General features: G+C 56.2%; 1 protein-coding gene across 1 annotated transcript; it reads left to right on the forward strand.

The window, feature by feature from the left end:
* The first annotated feature begins 378 nt into the window (after positions 1-378).
* On the forward strand, positions 379-26,133 carry DNM2 (dynamin 2). Its single transcript, XM_065043839.1, is given in 23 exon segments — positions 379-698; positions 4,420-4,493; positions 6,282-6,431; positions 7,429-7,632; positions 8,910-9,008; positions 9,758-9,918; positions 10,015-10,157; positions 10,244-10,379; positions 10,748-10,815; positions 11,389-11,527; positions 12,235-12,321; positions 12,795-12,865; positions 15,400-15,451; positions 17,584-17,595; positions 19,859-19,972; positions 20,847-20,956; positions 21,527-21,638; positions 23,319-23,483; positions 24,039-24,271; positions 25,707-25,785; positions 25,787-25,924; positions 25,926-25,963; positions 26,049-26,133. Coding segments are annotated over 23 exon segments (2,616 nt in total). The 5' UTR covers positions 379-537; the 3' UTR covers positions 26,119-26,133.
* Positions 26,134-27,545: the final 1,412 nt, after the last annotated feature.

A 27,545-nucleotide genomic window follows, 5' to 3' on the forward strand; every position in this document is an offset into this window, starting at 1 on the left:
CCGCTTCTCATCTCCGGCTGGGTTGGTCCAGCTGGTGAGTGGCAGGCGCGCTGTCCAATGAAAGGGAGGACGGGTGGGGGGAGGCGTGTTAACTCTTCGGTCTCTTCCGTGCAAGGATTGGCTGGCTTTCCGGAGCGGCGGTCGACCCTGCCAATGAAATGTCAGGAGCCATGTCGCGGGGCGGGGCTACACCAGCGCCGCCTCAGCTGACTGGACACTTCCCCCTCCCATTGGTTGGCACGAATGACCGGCGCGGCGGGCGCCCAATGGGACGGCACAGGAGAGGCGTGTCTACCCAGTCCCGCCCTCACAGCTGATTGACAGCCCCGCTCGTTCCTCTGATTGACAGCCCGGCCGGCCAATGGCCGCGAGGGCTGCGGGCAAGCGGGGCGGGCCCGGCCGAGCGGCGGCGCCCCGGGGGTGTCGCCCGTGCCGGATGAGGAGACTCGGAGGGGAAGTTTGGTCGCCGCCGCCGCGGGCCCTTTGAGGAGGAGCCGCCGCCGGGAGAGCGGGAGCGCACCCCCCCCCCCCGCCGCCATGGGGAACCGGGGCATGGAGGAGCTGATCCCGCTGGTGAACAAGCTGCAGGACGCCTTCAGCTCCATCGGGCAGAGCTGCCACCTCGACCTGCCGCAGATCGCCGTGGTGGGCGGGCAGAGCGCGGGGAAGAGCTCGGTGCTGGAGAACTTCGTGGGCCGGTGAGTGGCGGGGAGAGGAGGGGAGGGGCGGGCGGGCGCGTCCGATGACGACGGTGCCGCCGCTGCCCCGCCGGCCGCTGCGCCGCTGCCGTAAACGCGCTTCGTGAATCCCGCCCGCGTAGGGCGCGGCTGAGGGACCCGTGGCCGCCGCTACGCAAAGTGCGGAGCGCCCCGGCGCCGCGCTCCCCGGCGCCCCGCCGTGCCCTACGCACTTGGCGTAAAGCGCCGCGCCGGGTTTCAGCGGGTCACCGGCTGCCCCTTACGCCGACGGCGTAAACGGGGGATCGGGGCGCGCACGGCGCTGGCGTAGCGGGCTTTGTGAATACACGCAGCGGGATGCGCGGCCGTGGCAGGTGCGGGACGGGGGGTCCCGCAACCACCCCCGGGCGGCGGGACCGGAGCTGCGGGGGATGGAACCGGGAAGGTGAGACACACACCGGCCTCCCAGCATCCCGCTTGTGTCACCAGCACAGTGACAGCGGGTTCGGGGGGGGGACGGAGCTTGGAAGGGGCTTGAGGGTGGAAATTGGGGGTGGTTTCTTCCCCAAAGGGCTGTGGGGTGTTGAACAGGCGGCCCAGGGCGGTGCTGGAGCCGCCAGCACTGGGGGGGGGACAGAGCAGCTTCTTGGGGACATTTTGTGACATTAATGGTTGGTCTTGATGACCCTGAGGGTTTTTTCCACCCAAAACAATCGTACAACTCCACACCACCAGAAACACCCAACGCTCCTGTTGTGGGGCTGATTAGCGCCGGTGCCGGTGATAACACCAAACCCCCCCCGGTGTCACCAGCACATTGACACCACCTCAAACACCCCGATAACGGGGTTGGGGGGGGGACACGGAGCCCATTCCGCCCCCAGCGCCGCCGCAATGTCGAAACCCTCCGCAACTTCTCCTTTTGGCTCCGGAATTGTGACCCGAACCTTCGCGTCCCCCCCAAAAAGCAGCTCAGGTGGGTTGTTTTGCGACCTTTGAGGCTTTAATGGGTGAAAAACGAGTTTTCCGCACCGTTGTGCTCGTTATTGTTTGATTTTCACCCTGTTTCCCCCCCCGGAGGTCGATATCCATTGCTGGCTGTTCTATCGGTGGAAGTAATTGTGGCTGGTAATTAAAAATTGCAGTTAAAAATCACAATTAAGAGTTAAAAACAACCCCCCTGGTCGTGGTAATTAAGAATCTTTATGTCCCCGTTGAGGGGTGTGTTGGGAAATGCGATAATGGGGGATATAGGTGAGCGTTATACACTGTTGTAACGCGGTAGTTTGGGGGTGAATCGCCCTGAATTGGCTCATTTGTGTGAAAACGCTCGGATTTTAATTAATTGATCGAAATATAAATGGATTTTTGGGGTCGGAATTGGTGTTGCCGTCGAGAAAAGTCGATTTTTGGCTCAAAGGGGGTAGAAAACGCTGCGGAAAAGTGACGTTGTGAGCTGCGTTTGAAGGCGTTTCGAAGCAGCCGGGACGCCGCGTGGTGACAATGGGGCTGTTGTCACCGCGGCCGAGGGACGCGGCCTCAATGGGGCTTTATGGGATGGGGAATAAAGCCGGGACTAACCCCGTAACGTGGAGCCGGGACTAACCCCATAAAGCCGGGACTAACCCCATAAAGCCGGGACTAACCCCGTAACGTGGAGCCGGGACTAACCCCATAAAGCCGGGACTAACCCCGTAACGTGCAAGCCAGGACTAACCCCGTAACGTGCAAGCCGGGACTAACCCCGTAACGTGCAAGCCGGGACTAACCCCGTAACGTGCAAGCCGGGACTAACCCCATAAAGCCGGGATTAACCCCGTAACGTGGAGCCGGGATTAACCCCGTAACGTGGAGCCGGGACTAACCCCGTAAAGCCGAGACTAACCCCATAAAGCCGAGACTAACCCCATAAAGCTGGGACTAACCCCGGCGGCGGAATTTGGGGCGAGAGACCCTTTCTCCGCCTGAAACGAGCGCCGGAAAGAGCCTCAAAGCCCCAAAAATGGGGTGAAAACACGTCGTTTAGGCCACAAATCAAGAGTTCCGGCCTAAGGCAGAGTGGGGTGTTTAAGCCGGTCTTAAGGTCATGTTTAAGCCTCTTTGAAACGGGGTTTTTGTGTCTTTTTTCCCTGGATTTGGGGTGTGAAACTGGGGGGGGGTCAAACAGGACGAGGTGACATTTTTGTGGGTTTTTGGGTGTCTTTTCGCTGGATTTTGGGGACAAACGGCTGAAGAACAGGGAGGGACAACCCGCGATCGTCACCTCGTCTGCGGGGACGGATGTTCCTGCGACCTTTGGCTCTCGAGAAGCCGAAGTTCCTGGTGTTGGATGATCCGGGAGATGGAGCCGCCCTCGGGTGTTCACAGGCGGTTTGCTGTTAGAAACGGGGGTTTTGGCCAAGCTGGGTGCGGAATGAGGGGTGGGGGTGGTGACAAACACCCACTGGGCGCTGCGGGGTGACATGGGGACGGAAAAGGTGTTGGGGTGACAAGGGTGCTGGACGGGGTGACACGGGTACAGGACAAGGTGACACAGGTACCAGTTGGGGTGACACTGGTACAGGACAAGGTGACACGGGTACCAGTTGGGGTGACACTGGTACCAGTTGGGGTGACACTGGTACAGGACAAGGTGACACGGGTATCAGTTGGGGTGACACAGGTATCAGTTGGGGTGACACAGGTACCAGATGTGGTGACAGTGGTACCAGATGGGGTGATGGGGGTGGAACAAGGTGACACAGGTATCAGATGGGGTGACACTGGTACCAGATGAGGTGACATGGGGACAGAAAAGGTGACACAGGTATCAGATGGGGTGATACAAGTAAAGGATGAGGTGACACAGGTACCAGGACAAGGTGACATGGGTACCAGATGAGGTGACACCGGTACAGTATGAGGTGACAGTGGTGACAGACAAGACACCACAGATCCCAGATGGGGTGACAGCGCTTCCCTCAGTGTCACAACCCCCCTCTCATCCCCTTTGCTCACTGACCCCACAACATCGTCCCTTTGGCCCCAAACCCCCGATTTGTGTCATCAACCCCCGCATGGTCCCGATTGGGTGACAATGACCCGGCACAGCTGGGTGACAATGACCCGGTGCAGCTGGGTGACAATGACCCGGCACAGCTGGGTGACAACGACCCGGTGACGCGTGTCCCGTCCCCACGGTGGTTGGAGCGGGGGGGTCCCCTCTTTTATTTGCTCGGGGAGGAGCCGCCGTCGTTCCCCAAACATCTCAACCCCGTCAGAGCGAAACCACAACCGGATCCCGGCCATCCCGGCGCTTCCTCCACCGACTCGTCCTCCCGGTCGGGCAGGAAACGCGTTTCCGGGGGGGGAGAGGATTAAATCATCATCATCATCATCATCATCATCATTGTCATCCTCACCTTTCTATTTGGAGTCACCTCCTCAGCCCCGTGTTTGCGGTTGGCTCCTTGATCCTCACGTGGTGTTTAACGGTGACGTTGCCGCCGCGGTTGTTGCGCCCGGAGGTTTCGGGGTGAATCCACCCCATTTCTGCCCATTTTGGGTGCGGGTGATGGGAAAATCCCCCCAAAAAGGCTCCTTGGGAGGAACCTCATTGATTTGACGCCTCGGGGGCCTGAGAAACGGGGGGAAACCGTCAAATTTGGGGAGAATGTTCCACATTGAAGTATCAGGGTGATCAACCCCATGGTGTTAATTGATTTAATTGCATCAATGAATGTCTGTTTTTAATTCCCTGCAGGGATTTCCTGCCCCGAGGCTCCGGAATCGTCACCCGACGGCCCCTCATCCTGCAGCTCATCTTCTCCAAGACAGGTAACGAGCTTAACCTCATTAACGAGATCGATTTAATGAGGTTTATGGCCTAACGAGCCCGCGCGACACCGGGGCGACCGTTCCGTGCTTTCCAAGCTGCATTTTGCTGCAAAATCCGGCTCGTCATTGTTGTTTCCTCCCCCAAAAATACATTAAATTAGCAGGGTGTTTAAAATCTCGTGGGTTGGTTCATTTGGGGTGAATTTTCCCCGCACGGGGATGCGCGATTTGGGTTATTTCGGCCCATTTTCTGCAGGCGAATACATAAAATACAGCTAATAACGCGCGTCCGTGTTGCGCCGTGACTCAGTTCCGCCGGCGGGACACACGGACGCTCGCTTCTCCCAACTTTATCGAGTCATTCAATGGTTTTGGTACCTGTGAGGTTGTGAAACAACGTGGGGTGATAAACCTGGAACCGGTAGGGGTGGAAACGCCAGGGCTGGGCCGGTATTTCCCCGCCCCGCGGTTGCACCAGCCCCAAATCGCGGCCTGAAATGGCTTAAAAACAACCCGGTGGCCAAACATTCCTGTTTATTCTTCTTCTCTTTACCAAAACACGCGGGATTTTCACACAGAATCCCAGAATGGACTGGGTTGGAAAAGCCCTCAGAGCTCACCCAGTCCAACCCTTGGTCCAACTCCAGCCCGTTCACTAGATCATGGCACTAAGTCCAGTCTTAGTTTAAAACCCTCCAGGGCCGGTGAGTCCAGCACCTCCCTGGGCAGCCATTCCAGTGCCTGACCACTCTCTGTGAAGAATTGCTTCCTAATCTCCAGCCTAAAGTCAAGTTTAAGCCCCCTTGTCCTGTTGTGAACTGCCTGGGAGAAGAGCCCAATCCCCCCCTGGCTCCGACTTCCCTTCAGGTGGTTCTAGAGAGTGCTGAGCTCAGCTCTAAGCCTCTTGTCCAGCCTAACCAAGCCCAGCTCCCTCAGCCTCTCCCCATGGGTCTTGTGTTCAGTCCCTTCCCCAGTCTTGTTGCTCTTCTCTGGACCCGCTCCAGCACTTCAATCTCTTTCCTGACCGGAGGGGCCCAGAACTGACCACAACACTCCAGGTGTGGCCTCCCCAATGCAGAGCACAGGGGAAGCATCACTGCCCTTGTCCTGCCGACTACGCCGTTTGGATCCAGGACAGGACACCATTGGCCTTCTTGGCCACGCTGGTGGCTCCTGTTGAGCTTCCTGGCCATTAGTCCCCCCAGGTCCCTTTTGGCCACTCTGTGCCCAGCCCGGAGCGCTGCAGGGGGTGTTGTGGCCACTTGGCCTTGTTGAACTTCATCCCATTGGCATCGGCGCATTCTCCAGTCTATCCAGATCCCTCCTGCCCTCCAGCAGCTCCACACTCCCTCCCAACTTGGTGCCACCATGATGGTCTCAATCATCTAAATCATAAAGACCCAACGCTGACCCATGGGGGGCACCACTGGGGAGACGCAGCCCCATTGACCAGCACTTTGGGCCCGGCCCTCCCGCCATTTCTTGTCCAAGCCATGGGGCCCCAGCTTTTGCAGGAGTGTGTTATGGGAGACAGCATCAAAGGCTTTGCTGAAGTCCAGATGGACCACGTCTACAGCTTTCCCCTCATCCACCAGATGGCTCACCTGGTCGTTAACGGATCCTCATCAGCCCTCAGTGATGAAGCCAATGTTCCCTATTTTAACGCCTGTTTCTCTTCCCTCCACCGGAACATGCGGAGGTGTTGCCGCCAAACCTCGGCCCGCGCGGCTCCGCCTGTTGGAACATCCTTTTCTTGATACGTTCATCATTTTTCCCCCTTTTCCCCAGAATACGCCGAGTTTTTGCACTGCAAATCCAAGAAGTTCACGGATTTCGATGAGGTGCGGCAGGAGATCGAAGCGGAGACCGACCGGGTGACGGGCACCAACAAGGGCATCTCCCCCGTGCCCATCAACCTGCGCGTCTACTCGCCGCACGGTGCGTTAAAATGAACAAAATCCGGTGGTTTTGTACGTGTTTTAGTGTCCTAAAAGCAAATAGTGGGTTTGTGCCTTTAGCTGGTTTGTTGGGGGCTCCGGGGGTGAATCCACCTGTGGTTTTGCCTCCAGAGAGGTCGTTGAACCTTGCGATGGATCTCCAGGTAAATCCATCTGTGGGGCCCGACGTGTGGGGGGAGTCGATCCCTCATTTGTGCGGAAAATAGATGTTTGTGTGGGGAGTCGATCCCTCGTTTGTGTGAAAAATAGATGTTTGTGTGGGGAGTCGATCCCTCGTTTGTGTGGGGAGTCGATCCCTCGTTTGTGTGGAAAATAGAAGTTTTTGTGGGGAATCGATCCCTCGTTTGTGTGGAGAATCGATCCCTCATTTGTGTGGCAAATAGATGTTTGTGTGGGGAATCGATCCCTCGTTTGTGTGGGGAATCGATCCCTCGTTTGTGTGGGGAATCGATCCCTCGTTTGTGTGGAAAATAGATGTTTGTGTGTGGAATCGATCCCTTGTTTGTGTGGCCAATAGATGTTTGTGAGCGAATCGATCCCTCGTTTGTGTGGGGAATCGATCCCTCGTTTGCGTGGGAAATAGATGTTTGTGTAGGGAGTCGATCCCTCGTTTGTGTGTGGGGAGTCGATCCCTCATTTGTGAACGAGTTGATCCCTTGTTTGTGTGGAAAATGGCTGTTTGTGAGCGAACCGATCCCTCGTTTGTCCAGTGATTCGATCCCTCGTTTGTGTGGCCAGTAGATGTTTGTGAGCGAATCAATCCTTCATTTGTGACGCTAATCGATCCCTCGTTTGTGAGCGAATCGACCCCTCGTTTATGATGTTAATTGATCATTTTGCCGCAGGCTCTGTGGGCAAATCCATCTTAATTTTGCCATAGAGAGACCGTTAAACCTTATGGAATCCATCTATAAGACCCAGAGATCCCAATGCCGATCCCTCAACCCCGAAAAACGGGGTGATCTGTGTTGTTTCAGTGCTGAACTTGACCCTGATCGACCTCCCGGGGATCACCAAAGTGCCGGTGGGGGACCAGCCGCAGGACATCGAGTACCAGATCAAAGACATGATCCTGCAGTTCATCAGCAGGGAGAGCAGCCTGATCCTCGCCGTCACGCCCGCCAACATGGACCTGGCCAACTCGGACGCGCTCAAGATGGCCAAAGAGGTTGATCCTCAAGGTGAGAGCCGCGGCTCCGTCGTCCGAGGTGATCCCGCCGCCATTTGGGCCCTGAGGTGATTCTGGCGCCATTTTGATCCCTGAGGTGATTCTGGCGCCATTTTGATCCCTGAGGTGATTCTGGCGCCATTTTGATCCCTGAGGTGATTCTGGCGCCATTTTGTGCCCTGAGGTGATTCTGGCGCCATTTTGGGCCCTGAGGTGATTCTGGCGCCATGTTGAGCCCCGAGGTGATTTTGGGGCCATTTTGATCCCTGAGGTGATTCTGGCGCCATTTTGGACCCTGAGGTGACTCTGGCGCCATGTTGAGCCCTGAGGTGATTTTGGCGCCATGTTGAGCCCTGAGGTGACTCTGGCGCCATTTTGACCCTGAGCTGAGCGGCCCACACCCACCCCAGGGTCTGTGTTCTTTCTCCCCTGCTGGTTTGTGTGCTTAATTGCCTCCTCGTTTGTGTGGTGAATTGGTGTTTGTGGGGCGAATGGGCTGTGTGGTGAATTTGGTGTCCATGTTCATCGATCCTTCACTTCCCTCATTTGTGTGGTGAATCGATATTCGTGTGGTGAATCAATTCTTCATTTATACGGTTGATCGATTCTTCGTTTGTGTGCTTAATCAGTCCCTCATTTGTGTGGTTAATTGGCGTTTGTGTGGTGAATCAGTTCTTCATTTATGTAGTTTCTCTGTCCCTCGTTTGCGTGGTTGATCGATGTTCATGTGAATTGATTCCTCGTTTGTGTGATTAATTGATTCTTCCTTTGATTAATTGATTCTTCCTTTGATTAATTGATTCTTCCTTTGATTAATTGATTCTTCCTTTGTGTGATTAATTGATTCCTTGTTTGTGCGGTTAATTGATATTCATGTGGGGAATCGATTCCTCATTTGTGTGATTAATCAACATTCACGTGGTGAATCGATTCCTCGTTTGTGTAGTTAATCGATTCCTCGTTTGTGTGATTAATCAACGTTCACGTGGTGAATCGATTCCTCGTTTGTGTGGTTAATTGATGTTCATGTGGTGATTTGACTCCTTGTTTATGAGGCCAATCCATTCCTTGCTCTTGTGCTTAATCGATCCCTCGTTTGTGAATGTGAGTCGATCCCTCGTTTGTGTGGTGATCAGAGGTTTGTGTGGTGAACGGGTCCCTGGTTTGTGACATTAACGGGTCCCAGGTTTGCCCCGTTGACCGGTCCCTGGTTTGCCCCGTTGACCGGTCCCTGGTTTGCCCCGTTAACCGGTCCCTGGTTTGCCCGGTTAACCGGTCCGTGTTCCGCAGGCCTGCGCACGATCGGCGTCATCACCAAGCTGGACCTGATGGACGAGGGCACGGACGCCAGGGACGTGCTGGAGAACAAGCTGCTGCCCCTGCGACGAGGTGCGGCCGCGCGGGGACACCCCCCCGGCCCCGCTTTAACCCCCCCGGCCCCTCTTTAACCCCCCCGGCCCCTCTTTAACCCCCCCGGCCCCTCTTTAACCCCCATCCCCAATTTAACCTCCATCTCCGCTTTAACCCCCTGTCCCCATTTGACCCCCCGTCCCCACTTTAACCCGCCGTCCCTGCTTTAACCCCCCCATCCCCAGTTTAACCCCAGTCCCAAATTTAACCCCCCACCGTCCCCACTTTAACCCCCTGTCCCCAATTTAACCCCCCATCCCTGCTTTAACCTCCATCTCCGCTTTACCCCCCATCCCCACTTTACACCCCCCTCCCTGATTTACCCCCGATCCCCAATTTAAACCCCTGTCCCCGCTCTAACCCCCTATCCCCAATTCAACCCCTGTCCCCAATTCAACCCCCTATCCCCAATTCAACCCCTGTCCCCAATTTAACCCCCCATCCCTGCTTTAACCTCCATCCCCAATTTAACCCCTCCGTCCCCGCTTTAATCTCCGTCCCCGCTTTAACCTCTGTTCCCGCTTTAACCTCCATCCCCAATTTAACCCCCCCATCCCTGCTTTAACCCCCCGTCCCCGTTTTAAACCCCGTCCCTGCTTTAAACCCTCATCCCTGATTTAACCCCCCGTCCCCAGTTTAACCCCCCGTCCCCGCTTTAGCCCCCCGTCCCTGCTTTAGCCCCTGTCCCCGCTTTACCCCCGTCCCCACTTCACCCCCCGCCTCCCCAGGCTACATCGGCGTGGTGAACCGCAGCCAGAAGGACATCGAGGGCAAGAAGGACATCCGCGCGGCACTGGCGGCCGAGAGGAAGTTCTTCCTGTCCCACCCCGCGTACCGGCACATGGCCGACCGCATGGGCACCCCCCACCTCCAGAAGGTGCTCAACCAGGTGCGCTCCGCTCCCCGATCCGCTTCCTATCGCGCTGCCGCTCGTCCCGCCGCGAACCGGGGCGTCTCAACCGCCCCAAATTTAACCCTTCGGCAGCAACTCACCAACCACATCCGGGAGACGCTGCCGTCGCTGCGCAGCAAACTGCAGAGCCAGCTGCTGTCCCTGGAGAAGGAGGTGGAGGAATACAAGAACTTCCGCCCCGACGACCCCACGCGCAAAACCAAAGCTCTGTTACAGTGCGTCCCCCCCCGCCGCGCGCCCTTCGCCTTTCCCGGCCCAAAAACGGCCCGTTTCGACCCGTTTTCCCCACCCCCCCCTCCAGGATGGTTCAGCAGTTCGGCGTCGACTTCGAGAAGCGAATCGAAGGTTCCGGAGACCAGGTGGACACGCTCGAGCTCTCCGGGGGCGCCAGGATCAACCGCATCTTCCATGAGAGGTTTCCCTTTGAGCTCGTCAAGGTGAAAACACCCCCGCAACCCAGTTTGGCCCAGTTTGGCCCAGTTTGGCCCATCAACTCCCTGTTTCCCTCCCGGCGCCGCGGGTGTTTGCACAAGGAGGGGCTGTTTGATTAGAGCCGGTTTTATGGCTCGCTGAGCGCCGGGGGTTTAATTTGTGGGCGGTGACGACCTCTGAAATGAACACGGCGAGCGGGAGGAGGATTTGCAACCAGAATACGCGTCAAATATTGAGATTTGGGGCCAATAAAGCGGCGATGGGTCACGGAACCGGCCCGCGAGGTGGCGCGAGACGGGGGACGCGGCAGCCGGAAGTGGCTGGAGAAATACGGCGAAAAACCAGTGAGTTGTGATCTTGTTTTGCTGCTCAGATGGAGTTCGACGAGAAGGATTTGAGGCGGGAAATCAGCTACGCGATTAAAAACATCCACGGCGTCAGGTGAGGGCGGGAGAGCCGAACCAGCCGCCCGCTGGGAATGGCCGGTTTGGGGCTGGAAATGGAATGTTCCTTGCCAAAAATGGCTGTTTTGGGGCTGGAAATGCCCAAATTTTGGCTGTTTAGAGGGAATTCCCCCATTTCCTCCTTCTTCCTTCCCTTTCCCCCTTCCCCTTTCCCCCTTCCCCTTTCCCCCTTCCCCTTTCCCCCTTCCCCTTTCCCCCTTCCCCTTTCCCCCTTCCCCTTTCCCCCTTCCCCTTTCCCCCTTCCCCTTTCCCCCTTCCCCTTTCCCCCTTCCCCTTTCCCCCTTCCCCTTTCCCCCTTCCCCTTTCCCCCTTCCCCTTTCCCCCTTCCCCTTTCCCCCTTCCCCTTTCCCCCTTCCCCTTTCCCCCTTCCCCTTTCCCCCTTCCCCTTTCCCCCTTCCCCTTTCCCCCTTCCCCTTTCCCCCTTCCCTTTCCCTCCCCTTCCCTTTTCCTCCCATTCCCGTGTTACTGCTCCTGGCGCCGATGCCGTTCGTTCTCCGGCGCCGATGCGGTTCGTTCTCCGGCGCTGATGCCGTTCTCCGCGGTTCCCCAGGACCGGGCTCTTCACCCCGGACTTGGCGTTCGAGGCCATTGTGAAGAAGCAGGTGGTGAAGCTGAAGGAGCCCTGTCTCAAGTGCGTCGACCTCGTTATCCAGGAGCTAATTAATACCGTTAGGCAGTGCACCAGTAAGGTACCGCCCCGGCGCGCCGCTGCCGCTCTCCGCGGGGGTTCACAGCTACGGGGGTTAAACCGCTTTGCCGCACTCGGGGAACCGGGAAAATCCTCCTTCCCCTTTCTTCCCTCCCTTCCCCTTTCTTTCCTCCCTTCCCCTTTCTTCCCTCCCTTCCCCTTTCTTTCCTCCCTTCCCCTTTCTTTCCTCCCTTCCCCTTTCTTCCCTCCCTTCCCCTTTCTTCCCTCCCTTCCCCTTTCTTTCCTCCCTTCCCCTTTCTTCCCTCCCTTCCCCTTTCTTCCCTCCCTTCCCCTTTCTTCCCTCCCTTCCCCTTTCTTTCCTCCCTTCCCCTTTCCTCCCTTCCTCTCCTTCTCCACGGTTGTGTCCCCCCTGTCCGTCTGTCCCCGTGGACTGTCCCGTCTGTCGCCCCTGTCCGTCCGTCTGTCGCCCCTGTCCGTCCGTCTGTCGCCCCGTCCGTCCGTCTGTCCCCTCGGACCGCCCATCCCCTCTGTCCCCGTCCGTCCGTCCGTCTGTCCCCCCCGTCCGTCCGTCCCGTCTGTCCCCCCCGTCCGTCCGTCCCGTCTGTCCCCCCCGTCCGTCCGTCCCGTCTGTCCCCCCCGTCCGTCCCGTCTGTCCCCCCCGTCCGTCCGTCCGTCTGTCCCCCCCGTCCGTCCGTCTGTCCGGGTCCCTGAGCAGCCGGGGTCGGCCCCTTTCCCGTCTCTCCGCAGCTCGGTTCCTACCCGCGGCTACGGGAGGAGACGGAGAGAATCGTCACCACGCACATCCGGGAGCGGGAGGGCAAGACCAAGGACCAGGTGGGCACAACGGGGACACGATGGGGACACGATGGGGACAAAACTGGGGACATGATGGAGACAAAACCGGGGACACAATGAGGATAAAACGGGGACAAAACCAAGGACAAAACAGGGACACGATGACAAAATGGGGATAAAGCGGGGACAAAGTATGGGCATAATGGGGACAAAAGGAGGACAAAACAAGGGCAAGATGGGGACAAAAGAAGGATAAAATGGGGACAAAACAGGGACACAATGAGGATAAAACGGGGACAAAACTGGGACCAGATGAGGACAAAATAGGGACAGAACGAGGCAAAAAATGAGAGGAAAACAAGGACAAAAGGGGGACAAATGGGGACAGTTGGTGGCTCAGGGGACACAGTTGGTGGCTCTGGGGACAGTTGGTGCCCTGGGGGGACAGTTGGTGCCCTGGGGACAGCTGGTGGCCCTGTGGCCCGTGGTGACGCTCTGTGCCGCTGTCCCAGATCCTGCTGCTGATCGACATCGAGCTCTCGTACATCAACACCAACCACGAGGATTTCATCGGCTTCGCCAAGTGAGTCACTCGCCGACGGGGCCGAAGCCACCACCGCGCGGCACCGGGGCACCGGGCACCCGAGCGGCACCGGGTCACCGGGCGCCTGAGCGGCACCGGATCACCGGGTCACCGGGCGCCCGAGCGGCACCGCGGCCGCCTGATCCTCCTGATCCTCCCGGTCGGGACTGGCTGCTCTCTCTTTTCTTTTTTGTTTTCTTCTTTCTCCTTTCTCTTTCTCTTCCCCCCTTTTTCCCCCTTTTCTTCCGCTTCCTCTTCCTCCTCCTCCTTTTCCTCCTCTTTCTCCCCTTCCTTTTCCTCCTCCTTTTCCTCCTCCTTTTCCTCCTCCTTTTCCTCCTCCTTTTCCTCCTCCTTTTCCTCCTCCTTTTCCTCCTCCTTTTCCTCCTCCTTTTCCTCCTCCTTTTCCTCCTCCTTTTCCTCCTCCTTTTCCTCCTCCTTTTCCTCCTCCTTTTCCTCCTCCTTTTCCTCCTCCTTTTCCTCCTCCTTTTCCTCCTCCTTTTCCTCCTCCTTTTCCTCCTCCTTTTCCTCCTCCTTTTCCTCCTCCTTTTCCTCCTCCTTTTCCTCCTCCATTTCCTCCTCCATTTCCTCCTCCATTTCCTCCTCCATTTCCTCCTCCATTTCCTCCTCCATTTCCTCCTCCATTTCCTCCTCCATTTCCTCCTCCATTTCCTCCTCCATTTCCTCCTCCATTTCCTCCTCCATTTCCTCCTCCATTTCCTCCTCCATTTCCTCCTCCATTTCCTCCTCCATTTCCTCCTCCCCTCTCTTCCTTCCCTCCACTTCCTCCCCCTCCTCACCTTCCTCTCCCGCTCTCTCCGCTGGTCTCTCCTGGGCGCCGTCACTCCCTTTTCCTGGGGACTCCGGGATCCCGTCCCAGCTGTTACACTGAGCAGCACGTGGCCAGCGGGTGGGTACAGCGCGTCCCGCTTGCGCCTCCAGCCACCCGCCCCCCTCCCCCAGGGCCGGACACGTCCTCCTTTAGGCTCAGCTTTACACCTGAGCCGCCCAGCACGGGCTCACCCACATCCCCGGGGTTTCGGGAGGACCCGCAGTGCCGGGCCAGGGGACGAGCAGAGATTAACTTGGGCCAGGGGACGAGCTGAGATTAACTGGGGCCAGGGGACGAGCTGAGATTAACTTGGGCCAGGGGACAAGCAGAGATTAACTTGGTCCAGGGGACGAGCAGAGATTAATTTGGGCCAGGGGACGAGCAGAGATTAACTTGGTCCAGGGGACAAGCAGAAAGCGACTTGGTCCAGGGGACGAGCAGAGATTAACTTGGTCCAGGGGACGAGCAGAGATTAACTTGGTCCAGGGGACGAGCAGAGATCGACTTGGTCCAGGGGACGAGCAGAGATCGACTTGGTCCAGGGGACGAGCAGAGATCAACTTGGTCCAGGGGACGAGCTGAGATTAACTTGGTCCAGGGGACGAGCAGAGATTAACTTGGTCCAGGGGACGAGCAGAGATCGACTTGGTCCAGGGGACGAGCTGAGATTAACTTGGTCCAGGGGACGAGCAGAGATTAACTTGGTCCAGGGGACGAGCAGAGATTAACTTGGTCCAGGGGACGAGCAGAGATTAACTTGGTCCAGGGGACGAGCAGAGATTAACTTGGTCCAGGGGACGAGCAGAGATTAACTTGGTCCAGGGGACGAGCAGAGATCAACTTGGTCCAGGGGACGAGCAGAGATCAACTTGGTCCAGGGGACGAGCAGAGATTAACTTGGTCCAGGGGACGAGCAGAGATTAACTTGGTCCAGGGGACGAGCAGAGATCGACTTGGTCCAGGGGACGAGCAGAGATTAACTTGGTCCAGGGGACGAGCAGAGATTAACTTGGTCCAGGGGACGAGCAGAGATTAACTTGGTCCAGGGGACGAGCAGAGATTAACTTGGTCCAGGGGACAAGCAGAAAGCGACTTGGTCCAGGGGACGAGCAGAGATCAACTTGGTCCAGGGGACGAGCAGAGATTAACTTGGTCCAGGGGACGAGCAGAGATTAACTTGGTCCAGGGGACGAGCAGAGATTAACTTGGTCCAGGGGACGAGCAGAGATTAACTTGGTCCAGGGGACGAGCAGAGATTAACTTGGTCCAGGGGACGAGCAGAGATCAACTTGGTCCAGGGGACGAGCAGAGATTAACTTGGTCCAGGGGACGAGCAGAGAGCCACTTGCCCGTTTGTGCGTCGGCCGCCCCCGCCGTTAATTCTCACTGTTTTCATGCGTTTTGTTCCCGCTCCCGCCTAACGACCCCGGCCCGCGGCCCCTGGCTTGCTCAGGAGAGACAGGTAGTTGTTGCGCGCGTTGCGCCGCTCGGGGACGGGCCGGAGAACCCGCAGGTCCATTCCCCTGGAGACGATCCCGCTGGGCTTCGCCGCTCGGGATCCTTGGCCACAGCCCCGGGGATCGGCTCCCGCTGCTGCTCCGCTTGGCGCCTGCGCTGCTCGCTCGGCCGCTCGCGCGGGTGGGAAGCGCCGGGGGTCGGACGGCAGCCCGAAACGCCGCTTCTCCCCTTCTCCTCCCCTTCGCAGCGCGCAGCAGAGGAACACGCAGACCAACAAGAAACGGGCCGTCCCCAACCAGGTACGGGAGCGCGGGTGGGGAACGAGCGTCGCGCGTAACGAGCGTCGCGCGTAACGAGCATCGCGCGTCAGGAACTCGTCTGAAATCGGGAATTACGGGGATCTGCTAATTAGTTCGTTGGGAGAGATCTTATTGGGGCTGGAGAAGGAAAAACGGGGCGTTTGCTCGTCAGGAACTCACCTAAAATTGGGGTTTGAGTGGATCCGCTAATTAGTTTATTGGGAGAGATCTTATTGGGGTTGGAGAGGGGAAAATGGGGTGTTTGCTCTTCAGGAACTCACCTAAGATCAGGAATTCCATGGATCCACCCAATCCTTCATTAAGGGACATTTAACGGGGGCTGGAGAGGGAAAAACGGGGCGTTTGCTCTTCAGAGACTCATCTAAGATCAGGAATTACATGGATCCGCTAATTAGTTTATTGGGAGAGATCTTATTGGGGTTGGAGAGGGGAAAACAGGGGGTTTGCTCTTCAGGAACTCGCCTACCATTGGGGTTTGACTGGATCCACCCAATCCTTCATTGAGGGACATTTCATGGGGGCTGGAGAGGGGAAAATGGGGTGTTTGCTCTTGAGGAACTTGTCTGAAATCAGGAATTCCATGGATCTACCAAATCCTTCATTGAGGGATATTTAATGGGGGTTGGAGAGAGAAGAACAGAGCGTTTGCTCTTTAGGAACTCGTCTAAGATCAGGAATTACATGGATCCGCTAATTAGTTTATTGGGAGAGATCTTATTGGGGTTGGAGGGGGGAAAACAGGGGGTTTGCTCTTCAGGAACTCGCCTACCATTGGGGTTTGAGTGGATCCACCCAATCCTTCATTGAGGGACATTTAACGGGGGCTGGAGAGGGAAGAACAGAGCGTTTGCTCTTGAGAGACTCATCTAAGATCAGGAATTACATGGATCTGCTAATTAGCTCATCAGGAGAGATCTTATTGGGGTTGGAGGGGGAAAAACGGGGTGTTTGCTCGCCAGGAATTCACCTACCATTGGGGTTTGAGTGGATCCACCCAATCCTTCATTGAGGGACATTTGACGGGGGTTGGAGAGGGGAAAACGGGGTGTTTGCTCTTTAGGAACTTGTCTGAAATCAGGAATTCCATGGATCCACGCAATCCTTCATTAAGGGACATTCCAGGGGGGCTGGGGAGGGGAAAACGGGGCGTTTGCTCTTCAGGAACCCACCTGAACCCAGCAGATTGGGGCCAAACCGCTCGGCCCCCGGCCCAGGCTCCCATTGCCCCGCGGGGCGGCGGGGCGGCCCGTGCATGCGTCGCCAATGAAGACGTAATGAACCATTAACACTGGAACGATCATTAATCGCATGTACTGTTTCTCTTTTGCTGTTTTCCCACCGTTTTTGTGCTTCCCTCCCACCGCTCCTCTTCCCCCTTCGCTCTCCCGTCCCGCTTCCCCTTCTCCTTTCATTTCCCTTTCATTTCCCTTTCATTTCCCTTTCATTTCCCTTTCATTTCCCTTTCATTTCCCTTTCATTTCCCTTTCATTTCCCTTTCATTTCCCTTTCATTTCCCTTTCATTTCCCTTTCATTTCCCTTTCATTTCCCTTTCATTTCCCTTTCATTTCCCTTCCCCTTCTCCTTCCCCTTCTCCTTCCCCTTCTCCTTCCCCTTCTCCTTCCCCTTCTCCTTCCCCTTCTCCTTCCCCTTCTCCTTCCCCTTCTCCTTCCCCTTCTCCTTCCCCTTCTCCTTCCCCTTCTCCTTCCCCTTCTCCTTCCCCTTCTCCTTCCCCTTCTCCTTCCCCTTCTCCTTCCCCTTCTCCTTCCCCTTCTCCTTCCCCTTCTCCTTCCCCTTCTCCTTCCCCTTCTCCTTCCCCTTCTCCTTCCCCTTCTCCTTTCCCTTCTCCTTCCCTTTCCCTTCTCCTTCCCCTTCCCCTTCCCCGTCCCCTTCCCCTTCCCCGTCCCCTCTCCCTTTCCTCTCCCTCTCCCTTTCCCTTCCCATTTCCCTTCCCATTTCCCTTCCCATTTCCCTTCCCATTTCCCTTCCCATTTCCCTTCCCATTTCCCTTCCCATTTCCCTTCCCATTTCCCTTCCCATTTCCCTTCCCATTTCCCTTCCCATTTCCCTTTCATTTCCCTTCCATTTCCCCCTTAACTTCCCGCACCTAAAGGGTGAGATCCTGGTAAGTACCGCAGAGTGTGATTCGCGCCGTCGCCACCCGCCCGCCGATGGCCGCGGCCCTGCCAGAAAACGCCTTTTCCCACCCCAAAATCCACCGTGGGCGCTTCGCAGAATCCATTCCGCTGCTTCAGTTCCCCGAAACCCTCGTTTGGGGCCAGAAATCCCTCGTTTGGGGCCAGAAATCCCGTCCCCACGGCCAAAACCTCATTGGGAGGTTGTGGGGAGAGCCGGGCGCTTAATTCAGCCTAAAAACTGGTTTTATGGGGAAGCCAAAAGCCCAACTATTTAGGCCAAATGTTGCGGCCTCACCCTCTGGTTTCGTGGCAGCCAAAGGTGGTTTTTGCCCTAAAAACGCCGTTTTTGGGTCTAAATTCAAGGGGAATTCCCCCTTTCCCAGCTCTCCCCGTTCAGTTTCCTTTGAGACTCCTCTATTTTCCCCAAACCCCAAGAAAATGCCCCAAAACGCTCGTTTTCCGCGGGATTTCTGCGCAGGGCCGCTCGCCCATCGCCGGCTGCGCGGCTGTGCCGGGGAAGGCGGAGATCTGGTAATTATGGGTTAATTAAGATAATTAACGTCCATCCCACGGTCCCACATCACAGGAGCTGTTTGCCCTCCTCCTTTTCTTTTTATGGGGCGAAATACATGAAATTTGGGCTTTTTCTGCCCACCACGCACCAGGGACCATCATTCCGTCCTCGCGCCCTAAATATGGGTATTTTGGTCCTTAAAATCCCCCCAAAATGCCCCAAAACTCATCGCGGCGCCCGCCGGAGCCTCCAGGCTCCGATCCCTCCCTTTGTCCATTTAAAACCAAGCTTAAACTCGGCTTATTTTGATTTTTATGGCAAACCGAGGCCTTAGAACCAACAAATATGACCAGATTTCAGGGCTCCTTCCTTCCCCTCGCCGCCAACCCGGAGCCGTTAAACCGCCTCTAACGCGGGTTTTGTCGCGGTTTTCGCCTCAATTTCGCTATTTAAGACAAATCTCACCCAAAAACGGGGAGTTTGGTGCATTTTCCAGCCGCGACAAAACCCCGCGACGGATTCGCCGTCGCCGGGTGGTTTAATACGCCCCCAAATTGCCCCTTTCCCCCCGTTATTAACCCGTGTGGTGGAACTAACCTTGCAAAGCGGGACCTGGGGGGGCTGGTTTCACTGGGACTCGCCCTAAACCCACCGGCTGCTTTTTGGGTCTAAATCCGTTGGTTTTGGGGTCCCCGGGGTGACGGTGAGAAACCCCAGAAAACCGGTGGATCCTTTGGGTCGAAAGCGACGTTTTAAGGTCGTTAAAGCCGAGCGGAAAACGGCGCGTTTGGGCTGGAACGCTATAAAATAGGTGAAAAACACGTTAAATTGTATTAAAATTGTATCCAGAATTATATTAACCAGGGGCTGGCGGAGCCGATTTGCTCCTGTTCTGCCCCTTAGTCCCGGGATTATCTAAACTCGAGACTATCCCGTTCTGCCCCTTAGTCCTGAGATTATCTAAACTCGAGACTGTCCCGTTCTGCCCCTTAGTCCCGAGATTATCTAAACTCGAGACTGTCCCGTTCTGCCCCTTGGTCCCGAGATTATCTAAACTCGAGACTGTCCCGTTCTGCCCCTTAGTCCCGGGATTATCTAAACTCGAGACTATCCCATTCTGCCCTTAGTCCTGGGATCATCTAAACTCGGGACTATCTAAACTTGAGACTATCCCGTTCTGCCCCTTAGTCCCAGGATTATCTAAACTCGAGACTATCCCGTTCTGCCCCTTAGTCCCGGGATTATCTAAACTCGAGCCTAAGAGCGATTCCAGCCCCGTTTTAGGCGCTTTTTGGCCATTTTTGGCGTTTCCCGGTGGGACTTTTCTGGCGACACCCCCAGAATCGTCCCCCGTGTCCTCGGCGACCCCGACGCCGTTTTGGGGGCACCGGGGTGGATTTTGGGGCTCCGGCGCCACCGATAACCCCCCCGGGGGCTGGTTTAGAACCTTTCCCCCCCCATCTCACGCTTTGTCACCAAAACGCCGCTTTTTCACCCCGTATTTGGCTTTGCCGCTTCGTGTCGCACGCGAGTTCCGGCCGGGGGGGCGAGGAGCTGCTTTTTGGGGCAAACCGGCGGGATTTTAGGGCTATAATAGTGGGGATTCTGGTCGAGGCTCCTTGTGCCGGCTCCCGGTGGGTTTTTGGGGTGTTTTCTTGGCTTTTGGTGGCAACAGGAGCCTTCAACCTCCTCTTCCTCCCCCCTGTGCCCCCCACCTGTGTTCTTGGCCCCCCCAGGTGATCCGCAGGGGCTGGTTGACCATCAACAACATCAGCATCATGAAGGGCGGCTCCAAGGAGTATTGGTTCGTGCTGACGGCCGAGTCCTTGTCCTGGTACAAGGACGAGGAGGTACGTGAATTTGGGGGGGGGGGACAATGACATTTGCAGGGGGGAGAACCACAACTTGGGGGGCAACATGGAGTTTTGGGGGGTTTCTGCCGTTTCTGGGCTTTGGCTGAGAAAATCCTGGGGTTGGGGGGTTGGAATTAGTGCCCGGGGTTAATTAGTGGGGGGGGGCTTTGTGTCCCGTCCCCCGCCCCGGGAATTCCTCCCTGTGATTGTGTAAGTACTGATAAACTGGGACTGAATACCCCTAAACTGGGACTAAGACACCCCTAAACTGGGACTCTAGACACCCCTAAATTGGGACTAAGACACCCCTAAACTGGGACTAAACACTCTTAAACTGGGCCTAGACAACCCTAAGCTGGGCCTAGACACCCCTAAGATGGGCCTAAGACACCCCTAAGATGGGCCTAACACCCTATAGCTGGGCCTAAACACTCTTAAACTGGGGCTAGACACCCTTAAGCTGGGCCTAAGACACCCCTAAAATGGGCCTAAACACCCCATAGCTGGGCCTAAACATTCTTAAACTGGGGCTAGACACCCCTAAGCGGGGCCTGAACACCCCTAAGCGGGGCCTAAACACCCCTAAACTGGGACTAAACACCTTAACCTGGGCCTGAACACCCCTAAGTGGGGCCTGAACACCCCTAAGCTGGGCCTAAACACCCCTAAACTGGGACTTTTTTATACACTCCCGGAAGTTTCATGGAATTTGGGGACATTATTTTATCAATTTCAGGCGGTTTTACTGAAATTCCGCGATGCCAAAAGTTGGTTCTGTGCTTCCAACGGAGACTCGCAGGCTCCATTCATTACCAACTGACTAATTACCATTAATTACCCTTAATTACCGCCTTTTCTCCCCTTTCTCCAGGAAAAGGAGAAGAAATACATGTTGCCTCTGGATAACTTGAAGATCCGGGACGTGGAAAAGGGTTTCATGTCCAACAAACACGTCTTCGCCATCTTCAACACGGAGCAGAGGTTCCATTTTGGGGGGGTTTACCCCTTTCCCCCCCCCCCCAATCACAAACTACAAAAGATTATATATAGAAATATATTTTTGGGGTTAAACATTGCACTTTTGGTCAGAAATTCCCCCCATGTCCCCAGTTTTTGTCCTGGGGGGGCGGGGAGGTGGTTGAACCCCCCCAAGTCCCTTTTCATCCTCTTCAACCCCTCGGAACTTCTCTATTAATATCTTACATACAAAACTTCACCATTTTGGGTGTTTCCCCCCAAATCAATCACCCATATTCCAATTTTAAAGCTTTTCGAGGGAATATTGATCACAACATTTAAAAATGATGGGAATGCAGGAAGCGATTTGCTAATTAACATTAATTGGGTGTTGTCGTCCCCCCCCAGGTGACCTCAGGTATATTTTTCACCCCTAAAACGGGGAGAAAAACTGGGAAAACGCCCCAAAAAGTGGGTGATGGGGGGTGGGGACAGGATGGAGCCGCCGGGGGGGGGTTGGGGGGGGGTCCAAATAATCATGGAGGGGGGGGTTATGACCCCAAAGTGTCCCCAGAGGTGTCGTTGCCCCCCCAGGAACGTGTACAAGGACCTGCGGCAGATCGAGCTGGCGTGCGACTCGCAGGAGGACGTGGACAGCTGGAAGGCCTCCTTCCTGCGCGCCGGCGTCTACCCCGAGAAGGACCAGGTGCCCACACCCCCCCGGGATAGCCCAGACCCCCCCGGGATAGCCCAGACCCCCCTAAGCTGGCCCAGAGCCCCCTGAGCTGGCCCAGACCCCCCCGGGATAGCCCAGACCCGCCCTGAGGCGGCCCAGACCCCCCCCCGGGATAGCCCAGACCCCCCCCCGGGATAGCCCAGACCCCCCCCGAGCTGGCCCAGACCCCCCCCGAGCTGGCCCAGACCCCCCCCGAGCTGGCCCAGACCCCCCCCGGGGTAGCCCAGACCCCCCCCGGGATAGCCCAAACCCCCCTAAGGCAGTCAGAACCCCCCTGGGATAGCCCAGACCCCCCCCCGTGGCCCAGGCCCCGCCCAGGATAGCCCAGACCCCCCCGGGATAGCCCAGACCCCCCCGGGATAGCCCAGACTCCCCTAAGGCAGCCCAGACCCCCCCAGTGCTGCCGGGGGAGCCGGGGACTCCGAAATCCACATCTGGGTGCAAAAAGATGCAAATTTGAGCACGAAAAGGATCCAAATTTGAGCGCAAAAAGATGTGAATTTGGGCACAAAAAGGTCCAAATTTGAGCGTGAAAAAATCCAGATCTGGGTGCAAAATGATCCAAATTTAAGTGCAAAAAGATTCAAATTTGAGTGCGAAAAAATCCAAATCCAAGCGCAAAAAAATGCAGGTGGTGCAAAAATAGGAGGAACTTTATTGCAAAAATAGGAGGTCTATTGAAAAATACGCGTTCTATTGCAAAAAAAATGGACTTTATTGCAAAAAGATAAGCTCTATCTCTCACAGATAAGCTCTATCTCTCACAGATAAGCTCTATCTCTCAAAGATAAGCTCTATTTCAAAAAGATAAGCTCTATCTCTAAAGGATAAGCTCTATTTCTAAAAGATAAGCCCTGTTTCTCAAGGATAAGCCCAATTTCTCAAAGATAAGCTCAATTTCTCAAAGATAAGCTCTATTTCAAAAGGATAAGCTCTATCTCTAAAAGATAAGCTCTATTTCTCAAGGATAAGCTCTATTTCTCAAAGATAAGCTCTATTTCTCAAGGATAAGCTCTATTTCTCAAGGATAAGCTCTGTTTCTCAAGGATAAGCTCCATCTCTCAAGGATAAGCTCTGTTTCTCAAGGATAAGCTCTGTTTCTCAAGGATAAGCTCCATCTCTCAAGGATAAGCTCTATTTCTCAAAGATAAGCTCTATTGCAAAAAGATAAGCTCTGTTTCAAAAGGATAAGCTCTATCTCTAAAGGATAAGCTCTATTTCTCATAGATAAGCTCTGTTTCAAAAGGATAAGCTCTATCTCTAAAGGATAAGCTCTATTTCTCATAGATAAGCTCTGTCTCTCAAAGATAAGCTCTATCTCTCAAAGATAAGCTCTATCTCTCAAAGATAAACTCTATTTCTAAAGGATAAGCTCTATCTCTCAAAGGTAAGCTCAGTCTCTAAAAGATAAGCTCTATTTCTCAAGGATAAGCTCTATTTCTCAAGGATAAGCTCTATTTCTCAAGGATAAGCTCTATTTCTCAAGGATAAGCTCTATTTCTCAAGGATAAGCTCTATTTCTCAAGGATAAGCTCTGTTTCAACCAGTAAGCCCATCCCAGCCCATGGGCGGGAAGGCGCGGGCGGCCCTGCGGGTTTCGCCCGGATTTGCCCGGTTCCGCGGGAATCAGCGTCTGCTCTCCCCGCGCAGGCGGAGAACGAGGACGGGGCGCAGGAGAACACCTTCTCCATGGACCCGCAGCTGGAGCGCCAGGTGGAGACCATCCGCAACCTGGTGGATTCCTACGTGGCCATCATCAACAAGTCCATCCGGGACCTCATGCCAAAGACCATCATGCACCTCATGATCAACAACGTGAGTTCCGGGGCACAGCGGCGGCATCGGAGCCGCTCGCGGTGCTGCATTCTGGCGCCATTTGGAGCCCTGGGGCGATTCGGGTGCCATGTTGAGCCCTGAGGTGATTCTGGCGCCATTTTGGGCCCTGAGGTGATTTTGGTGCCATTTTGATCCCTGAGGTGATTCTGGCGCCATTTTGATCCCTGAGGTGACTCTGGCGCCATGTTGAGCCCTGAGGTGATTTTGGCACCATTTTGATCCCTGAGGTGATTTTGGCGCCGTTTTGGGCCCTGAGGTGATTTTGGCGCCATTTTGTTTTGAGGTGACTTTGGCGCCATTTTGACCCTGAGGTGATTTTGGCGCCATTTTGATCCCTGAGGTGATTTTGGCGCCGTTTTGAGCCCTGAGGTGATTTTGGGGCCATTTTGTTTTGAGGTGACTTTGGCGCCATTTTGACCCTGAGGTGATTCTGGCGCCATTTTGAGCCCTGAGTTGAGGGCGCAAAACCACCCCCTGTATTCGCGTTTTGTTGGCGATTTCTTATCTCAAAACTCTCTTCTCTCCCATTTTCAGACCAAGGACTTCATCCACTCGGAGCTCCTGGCCTACCTGTACTCGTCGGCCGACCAGAGCAGCCTGATGGAGGAGTCGGCGGAGCAGGCGCAGCGCCGCGACGAGATGCTGCGCATGTACCACGCGCTCAAGGAGGCCCTGAGCATCATCGGGGACATCAGCACCAGCACCGTCACCACGCCGGTGCCCCCGCCCGTGGACGACACCTGGCTGCAGCCCAGCGCCCCACACAGGTACCCGCGGCGGGAAACCCGGTGACACCACGTCCCGCGGCATTGACACCACGGCATTGACACCATGTCCCGTGGTGTTGACACCACGTGCCATGGCGCCAACACCACGGCATTGACACCATGTCCCATGGCGTTGACACCACGTGCCATGGCGCCGACACCACGGCATTGACACCATGGCATTGTCACCATATCCCACAGCGTTGACACCACAGCGTTGACACCATGTCCCATGGCATTGACAAGATGGCATTGACACCATAGGGTTGACACCATGGCATTGACAGCATGGCATTGACACCACATCCCACGTCATTGACACCACAGCATTGACACCATGTCCCACGGCATTGACACTACAGGGTTGACACCATGGCATTGACACCATGGCACTGTCACCACATCCCACGGCATTGACACCACGGCATTGACACCACGGCATTGACACCACGTCCCATGGCATTGACACACACACCACAGCACTGACACCATGTCCCATGGCATTGACCCACAGGGTTGACACCACGTCCTGCGGCATTGACACCATGGCATTGACACCATGTCCTGGGGCATTGACACCACATCCCACGGCATTGACACCACAGCATTGACACCACGTCCCATAGCACTGACACCACATCCCATGGCGTTGACACCACATCCCATGGCATCGAGACCACAGCACTGACACCACATCCCGTGGCGTTGACACCACAGCATTGACACCACATCCCACGGCGTTGTCACCACATCCCATGGCGTTGTCACCACATCCCATGGCGTTGTCACCACATCCCATGGCGTTGACACCACATCCCATGGCGTTGACACCACATCCCACAGCATTGGCACCACAGCACTGACACCATGTCCTGTGGTGTTGACACCACATCAGTGATGTTCAGGGCCGGGGTTTAGGGCCGAGGTTTAGGGCCGAGGTTCAGGTCTGGGCTTTAGGGCCAGGCTTTAGGGCCGAGGTTCAGGTCTGGGCTTTAGGGTCGGGGTTTAGGGCTGAGCTTTAGCGCCGAGGTTTAGGGCCGAGCTTTAGCGCCAAGGTTTAGGGCCGGGCTTTAGGGCCGGGGTTTAGGGCCGAGGTTTAGGGCTGAGGTTCAGGTCTGGGCTTTAGGGCCAGGGTTTAGCGCCGAGGTTTACGGCCGAGCTTTAGCGCCAAGGTTTAGGGCCGGGGTTTAGGGCCGAGCTTTAGCGCCAAGGTTTAGGGCCGGGCTTTAGGGCTGAGGTTCAGGTCTGGGCTTTAGGGCCGGGCTTTAGGGCCGGGGTTTAGGGCCGAGGTTCAGGTCTGGGCTTTAGGGCCGGGCTTTAGGGCCGCGGTTCAGCGCTGGAGCTGGACCCGTGACCTGGGGGTCTCTCCCGCCCTCAGGGATTCAAATGGGCTGTTTCTGGGGCCGCCCTCACCCGTTTCTCCGTCTCTCCGCAGCCCCCCCCCGCAGCGCAGAGCTCCCTCCATCATCCTCCCCCCGGGCCGGCCGCCGGCGGTTCGGGGCCCCACGCCGGGCCCCCCCCCTCATCCCCATCCCGGCGGGGGGGCCGTCCCCCTTCTCCGCTCCCCCCATCCCCTCGCGTCCCGGACCCCAAAACGTCTTCGCCGCCGCTCCCGACCCCTTCTCAGCCCCCCCACAGATCCCGTCGCGCCCGGGCGCGCGTCCCCCCCGGCATCCCGCCCGGCGTGCCCAGGTAAGGACCAGCACCGGGGGGGCGGGGGGCGGAGGGGGCACCCCCAATGGGCCACCTATTGATGGCATCCCTTTTGCCCCCCCAGCAGGAGACCCCCGGCCGCCCCCACCCGCCCGACCATCATCCGCCCGGCCGAGCCCTCGCTCCTCGATTAACCTCGTTTTGAGGAGAAACGCGGCAAAAAACGGCCCCCCCCCCCCCCCAAACCAGCGTCCGAACCCGTTTTGGTTCAAAACGCACCGTTCCGGCAGCGGGAGGGGGGGAAACCCCCCCAAAATCCAACCCCCCCCCCAAGGTGCGGCACGTCCCGCTCGGATCACAAACCACAGAGGATTTTATATAGAAATATATTTTTTGGGGGGGGGGGGGGGGTTAAACGTTGCACTTTTGGTTACAAATTCCCCCCTCCCCCCCCCCCGTGTCCCCAGTTTGGCCGCGGGGGGGGCGGGAGGTGGTTGAACCCCCCCCCTCCCCCCCCCCAAGTCGCTTTTCTTCCTCCTTTCTCTCCTTCAGAATTTTTGTATTAATATATTATATAGAAAACTTCATTTGGGGGGGCTCCCCCCCACCCCCACCCCCCCCACCCCCCCCCAATCAATCGCTAATCTCACCCATAGTCTATATCCCACTTTTTAAAGCTTTTCAATGACGGGACTACAGGAAGCGATTTGCTAATTAATGTTAATTGGGTGTTGTGTGTCCCCCCCCCCCCAACAACAATGAGGTGACCTCAGGTATTTTTTTCACCCCCAAAACCGGGAGAAAAACTGGAAAAACACCCCAAAATTGGGTGCTGGGGGGGGGGGGACACTGGGGGGTTGACACTGTGGGGATAGGATGGGGGGGGGTCCTAATAATGGGGGGGGGTCAGTTCCCATGTCCCCAAAGTGTCCCCAAAGTGTCCCCCCCCCCCCCCCCAAGGCCTTAAATGACACCCGGTGCCTTTCACGGGCCCCCCCGGGCTGGTTGTAAATATTTATACAAACTTATTAATTGTATAAAAAAATTAATAAAAAATTAAAAAAAAACACCCCACCCCCCCCCCAACTCAAAATAATGGAGATTTATAAACACCGACTCCACCCCCCCCAATTAATTAACGGATTAACGAGCCCGGCGCCCCCGGTTTGCCAGCGTGCCAAGTGCCCCCGGCTGCGCCCCAACAACGAGCTGAGAGGAAAAGGCTGATAATGGAAGTAATAAAGGGAAACAGTTCCAAACCTTGGAGAACGTGCTGGGGAAAGGGGGTTGGGGGGTCACAAAATGGGGGTTTGGGGGGAAAAAAGGGGGTTTGGGGGTCACATAAAGGGGGTTGGGGTCACATAAAGGTCACATAAAGGGGGTCTGGGGGTCAAAAAGGGGGTTTGGGGGTCACATAAAGGGGGTTTGGGGGTCAAAAAGGGGGTTTGGGGGTCACATAAAGGGGGTTTGGGGGGAAAAATGGGGGTTTGGGGGGGGAAAAAAGGGGGTTTGGGGTCACAAAAAGGGGGTTTGGGGGGAAAAAGGGGGATTGGGGTCACAAATAGGGGGTTTGGGGGTCACATAAATGGGGTTTGGGGGGGAAAAGGGGTTTGGGGTCACA

The sequence above is a fragment of the Columba livia genome, chromosome 30, assembly GCF_036013475.1.
Source record: "Columba livia isolate bColLiv1 breed racing homer chromosome 30, bColLiv1.pat.W.v2, whole genome shotgun sequence".
In the NCBI taxonomy this organism is placed as follows: domain Eukaryota; kingdom Metazoa; phylum Chordata; class Aves; order Columbiformes; family Columbidae; genus Columba; species Columba livia.